The sequence below is a fragment of the Elephantulus edwardii genome, unplaced genomic scaffold (assembly GCF_000299155.1).
Source record: "Elephantulus edwardii isolate Elephantulus edwardi_28Jun2011 unplaced genomic scaffold, EleEdw1.0 scaffold00094, whole genome shotgun sequence".
NCBI classification, from domain to species: Eukaryota; Metazoa; Chordata; class Mammalia; order Macroscelidea; family Macroscelididae; genus Elephantulus; species Elephantulus edwardii.
The window spans coordinates 5,930,802-5,937,286 of NW_006399844.1; the positions used below are offsets into that span (position 1 = coordinate 5,930,802).

The following is a 6,485-nucleotide window of genomic DNA, read 5'->3' on the forward strand; positions in this document are numbered from 1 at the left end:
AAAAAACACATAATGCATGGGTATGAAACAGAATATGAATGAAGAACAGTGTGAAACACAATTTTATGAATTTTGTGAGAAAACCAATATAAAATATAAAATAAACAAAGAAAGAGACTAAACCAAAAAAACACCAACATTAATCCAGTCTCATTAAAACAACAAAATCAAACCATTTCCAAGTGGGATATGAACCACAAAGCAGAGATCAGAATTTACTATACATAATTTATGGGGACACAATTCTATTCGTAACAGTCCACTCTTTGACCTCCAAATTCACACCTGTATTACATGTAAATCACATCAGTCCTATCACAGCATCCCCAAAGTCTTAATGAAATCATCTTCAAGTCTAACTTTCATCCAATATTTCTCTTCATCTGTGAAATCTAGAATATAAGCTCTATGCTTTCACAACATAATGATGGAACAGGCACAAGGTAGGTAATTTCATTACAAATGGGAAACACTGGAGAAAATGAAGGGATAACAGACACCAAGCAAGTCCAAAACTCTTTAAAAACATTTACAGTAAATCTCAAGGCGACCTGAAAACAATCCTGGTTTGGGGGCAACAACATGCCCTCTAGACTCCTGGTACCTCATGTCCATTCAATTCTGGATAGAGATCCTTTGGTTCTGGGTTTCTGCTCCACTTTTTAATGTATCTGAGTGGACAACATCCTATTACCTAGACACAAGCAGGCCCTATTCTTCTTTCCCTTGGGCATGGCAGCTCAGTCCCCTTTAGTTTTGAATGGCAGTCTCAATATTCTGATATACCTTAACTGCTCTGCCTCAACTGTGGTGGTAGCTTCATTTCCCTGACACACAGTTAGGCATTCTCACACTCCAGAGCTAAGTTGATGAAAATGTGAAACTTAAAGAGGCTGTGGTCTCATCTTTTGATATCCAAGAGACCATGGCCCCATTCTTTGACTTAATAAGGTTCCCCTTTTCCAACAGTTCTGCTGATCTCCAAGCTGTTCTAAGGAAGGTCCTTGTCTTTTCTTGGAGGACAAAAGCTCCTTTCTGCCTACAGAATTCCAAGAGGCACACAGTATTTGCTCTTTCTCTACACGACTCCCCAAGTCTAAGCTGATGGCTTTTCAACTGTAGTAGCTGGTTAGCTCCATCAGTCACAAGCTTAATTTCTTTAATGGAAGACTGTGAAGCAATGTCTTTGGTGAATGAACATACTAACTAGGACTTAATGTATTAAGTCTGTACAACAGAACTTTCTAAATCTTTGTTTTCATTTTGCACAGCTCATTTTAAATTCATCTCCTTCCTCTCACATTTTGCTAAAGTGGCAAACAAAAATCACGCAAATCCTTGACACTAGGGAAGGTCAGAATACATGTGGATCTCCAAGAAGGTCCGAAGATGTCAAAGGAAACAAAGATCAACAGAGACAGTGGGCCTATCCTAGAGCAAGAGCACTCAGTTTGGACTTCTAACCTCCTATTTAAGAGAATAAATTTCTGTTTGTTAAAGCCATCCACTAGGGGTATCTCTGTGATGTAAGTTTTAGATAACTAAGATAATAATATAGCCAATAAGTTATGAGAAGGTGTATCAAAAAAAGCATTTTTATGCTTAGATTTTGTAGCCAAAAGGCTTAACCATCTCATTGCAAATATGACTGTGAATATAATTATTTCTTCCAAGTTCTGGTTCTACACTTTCCCTAAATTCTTCTGAAAATTTTCTTTACAGCCATACAATTGTTCCACAAAAGTTTAAGTTCCTTCCACCTAAGTTTATTTACTACAGAGAACATATGTTTAAGAGCAAAACAAATCTGAAGAAAAAAAAAAGCTATGCCAAAGGAAAAATAATGTAGGAAATAAGTTAACTACACTAAGTACAGAATAAAGTTATTGTTGTCGTTGTTAGTTGTCATGGGATCAACTCTGATCCTTAAAGAGCCTACATACAAAAGATCAAAACCTTGCCTGATCCTGTACCATCCTCAAAATTTCTCTGTGCTTAACCCACAGTTGCAGTCACTGGATCAATTCACCTTGCTAACAGTCTTCCTTTCTTTCAATGACCTTCTTTTCAAAGTAGGATGTCATTCTTCAAGGAATGGCATCCTCTTGATAACTTGCCCAAAGTATGTGGGACGAAGTCTCATCATCCTTCCCCCCCAAGGAGCATTCTAGATGAGCCTCTTTTAAGAAGATTTGTTTGTTCTTCTGGCAGTACATGGCATATCCAATACTCTTCAAAAATACCACAATTCAGAATCATCAATTCTTCTATGGTTTTTCTTAACTTCAGCATACATGTGAAGCAACTGAGAATACCACGGCTTGGGTTATTAGGCACATCTTAGGTTTTTTGTTTCTTTATTATTATTTTGTGCGTGTGTACCGTCAAATCGGATCTGACTGGTACAGGTGGAGATTGCTCCTCCTTCTACAGCAGAGCATCTGGTGGATTCAAACTGCGTACCTTTGTACTGCAGTGCAGCTTCTTGCTACTAGGCCAACCCAAAGCTCCCCAACACATCTTAGTTTTTAAAGTGACATCCTTGCTCTTAAGTACTTTATAAAGGTCCTTGACAACACATTAAAATAGGGATATATAGCTATGCACTAAAAAAAAAAATAGGGATATATAATTTATATAGTGACATAAATCTCTATCATGAAAGAAATTAAGGCTGAAATACAGAAAACTTTGCTTTACACAGCAGAAATAATCTTGGGAAAAGTTCTATAGCTGAAATACATTATAGAAGTTAACTATTTCAAGGAAACCTGAGGAAATATTGGTTTGTGCTCAACTACTTCCCACATTGTTTTTGAGTACCACCGAGATGGAACTGATCCATAGCTGACCATCTACAGGAGGCTTTCAGAGGCATTAAGTCACATGGAAGGATTGCTCATCTGTCTCGCCGCAGAACAGATGATGGATCCAAACCTTGAACCTTTGGGTTGGCATCACAGTTCTAAATCACTAAGTCACCAGAGCTCCCTTCTCTCATCTATTTTCACATTTGCATATAAATACATTAAATTTTTTTAAATTATGGCTTTAAGTTCTCTTTTATAAAAAAATTTGAAAAAGATAAAATGATTTGAAAAACAGTATTAAAATCAGATTCTTACAGGAAGAAAAAAAGTATTATTCTTGATCTCCCATGTCTCATTTTTTCACAGCTAAACAATACATGAGATGTAACATTAGAGAAATGAATTAAGTAGTGATTTCTTCATAAAATGTTTTCTAAAATACATGACAAAGAATAGGTGGCTTTAACACTTTATAAGCACACTATTTATGAAAGATGAAAGAATATTCTCTTGGAAAATTATCTGTGCCCTCAGATTGGCTCTATTAACCAAACTCTTCTCGATTTCATTTACACAAATAATCCAAGATTGTTCTGATTTATCAAAGTATAGCTATGAACAAGGAGATTATTCTCAAAATTAAATTCACAAATCTGTCTATATACTTAACGTAAGAGGTCTGACTTACCCCAGCAAGACATTTTTCCAGTGTATCCAATATAATCAATTGAGAGAGATATAAATTCTTTTCAGCAGCTTCTCCAAATATTCTCTGAAAGATATTCCGAACACTTAATGTCATGAATCACTTTCCAAAATAAATCAACATACATGTGAAAAGTGAAAAGTTGAAGTTCAAGAAAATCAATGGTTTTCCTTTTATCTCCTACAGTATATACAAATCTATTATTTTCCTCTTCTTTGATCTGCACACAAAATAAATTTTGAGTTAAAGGGACATGCTGGCACTTATTAAGATCTCCATTAGCTTTCTAATAGTAAAAGATATTTCTTTGGAATTGTTGTTAGGTGTTATTGAGTGAACTAAGACCCATAACAGCCCTATGAATAACAGATCAAAACTCGCCCTATTCTTTCCATCTTCACCATCTCCAATATGCTCGGTTCCACTGTTTTAGTCTCTGTGTCATGTCAATCTATCTCACTGAGGGTCATCTTTTTCTCTGGCCCTCTACTTTACCCAGTGTGGTATCTTTTCCTGAGGACCAGCCCCTCTCTTCAGTTTTCAGAGGCTGTAAACTTCATGGGAAGAAACTGTCCATTAATCTCTCATGGACCAGCTAGTGGATTTAAACTTTGTGCCTCTGGGGTGTCAGCACAACTCCTTACCACTAAGTCTGCCTTCAGAGCTCCCTTTAAGATTGCTATTGTAATTGTTGTTAAATGTGGTAGAGTTGTAGAGGATTCACAACGACCTTAAGATTGAAAGTCTTAAAAGTGCAACAATGGGGGGGGGGAGGTGCAACAATGAATGACTGGAAACCCTAAATCTCTGTAAACTTTCATTAAAATTAATTAAAAAAAAAAAGAATGGAAGTGTTGAACATGAAAACTTTCACATTTTCTCTAAGTTCATAGAATTTCCGAAGGCAAGCTATTTTGGAAATGGATGCCAATCTTGCTTCCAACCCTTTAAGATTACAAGATTATAATCTGATATGTAAAAGTTTAATTAAGAAGCAAAGAAAAACTGTTTAAAATATTACTATGGTCAATGCATATATACATAATCTGTATTAAATTCTTATTTCCTTTGTTTGTGGTTTTTAATTGTGATTCTAATGGGAAGTTTACAAAAAGGTTAGGTTTTCATTCATTCATTGTTGCTGCACCACTTCTTTTCTCGCTCTCTTGTGCGTCCTCCCTCTCTCTCTCTCCCCCACCCTCCCCTCCCTCTCCCTCTCTCTCCACCAGGACCTTTGCAAGTTCTAAATAAGAACTAGAAAAGGAGAAAGGGTGATCAAAGGAAATATTTAAGAGAAAAAATTAAAGTGAAAGTTAAAAAATTACCTGTGTTCATCCATAAAATAGGATAGCTACACTCACAGGGAATGAGGAATTACTTTCCATACTTAAAAATATAGTGCTCTAGACTTTAAATAAAAACAGAAACAAATAAAGCAAAGGAAGGAAACTCCCAAATACTCACCATATTGTTAACATTCTTTAGGATTGTTGTGAGGCACAAAAAACAGAAACAAATAAAGCAAAGGAAGGAAACTCCCAAATACTCACCATATTGTTAACATTCTTTAGGATTGTTGTGAGGCCACTTATAACCAAAGAAAACTTGTACTTGGAGATATTGATAAGACATTCCTTGTTGTGTTCGGTACTGACTTTGGTATGTGTATTCTGTTGTCCTGTTTTTATTGGAAGCTAAGGAAGAAGAAAAAAATTAAGAGGTGACACCTGAAATGACTAAAATACTATTTCTCATTGAAAATATTTTAATTATGTGTATTCATTGTATAGTTTTTAAAGTTGTAATTTGAGTGAAAGTTTACAAATCACATTTTTAGGAAAATTTTTATCAGTTAACAACTTAAATTTGTACTACAAAATCAAATGTGCAGCATACATATAAAATTTATATAAAATAAAATATTATTTTGAAGCTTCAAGTTTTTTCCTTCAGTGTTCTTTCTGGAGGTCCTAAAAACTCTATAAAAATTAGAACTTTTATTCAACACTCGACAAGAGAAAATGATGAGTTATATAAATAGTTATTTCCTGGTAAATAAAGATTATTTCAAAATTAATAATCTCTCCTTATGTACACTGAACAAAAGTATTTAAAAAGAAAACAAAACTGAAACCAAGAAAATCTTTGTCTCAAACTTCTTGCCAATAATGGCAGCAACTGTAATTATTAGAAATATTAACTATTAAAACTGAAACCAAAACAGTAAGACTGACTAATGTAAGATAACTACCTACCACCCGCATTTACACAGTTGAGGAGTAACAGGTCTCATGGAAGAAAAATGCACTTTGTAATGTAATGACATTTACATTTATCCGAGAATAAGTCAAGTCACAGTGTCTAGAAGTTCAACTCTACTTGGCTCAAAAAGTATTCTGCATTTAAAGTAAAATGGATATACTTACTATTTAACTTTAGATCCTGCTAATGTAATTAACACAGATTATACTAATGGGGATTCTATGTGGAAAAAAAAATCAAACCAACCCAAGTTCAGCCACATTTTTTAAACAGTATGATTAAAAGTGGGTAGAAACTAATTAAAGAATGGCAAGGCAAAGTTAGGTGACATGAAGTTGACTCCAACTCAGACCAAGCCTATGTACAAAAGATCACAACTGCACAGTCCTATGCCATTTTCACAATCTCAACTGTGCTTAAACCACTGTTGCTTTCATGTGTCAATCCATTTTGTTAAGAATCCTTCTCTCTTTTGCAGATCCTGCAAATCATGCAGACCTTGCAAGCATGATACTCACTCGTTCCAAGAAATGGCTCATCCAATGTTGTTGTTGTTATGTGCCGTCGAGTCGCTTGCGACTCATAGCGACCCTACGTACAACAGCCCTAAACTCCACTCTGTCCTGTGCCAATCTCACTGTCTCTGACACTCCCATCCCAATTATCCCAGTCACTGAATCAATCCACCTCATAGAGGGCCTTCCTCT

At 35.4% G+C, this 6,485-nt stretch overlaps 1 protein-coding gene across 1 annotated transcript in view; it reads right to left on the bottom strand.

Annotated features, from left to right (window-relative positions):
* NF1 (neurofibromin 1) overlaps positions 1-6,485 on the bottom strand; it is a 330,500-nt gene that overhangs the window by 224,727 nt on the left and 99,288 nt on the right. The window contains exons 2-3 of the mRNA XM_006891069.1: positions 5,067-5,210; positions 3,499-3,582 (exon numbers count right to left, since the gene is read on the bottom strand). Of these exons, the coding sequence (XP_006891131.1) occupies positions 3,499-3,582; positions 5,067-5,210 (228 nt within the window). The remainder of the gene's footprint in view (positions 1-3,498; positions 3,583-5,066; positions 5,211-6,485) is intronic.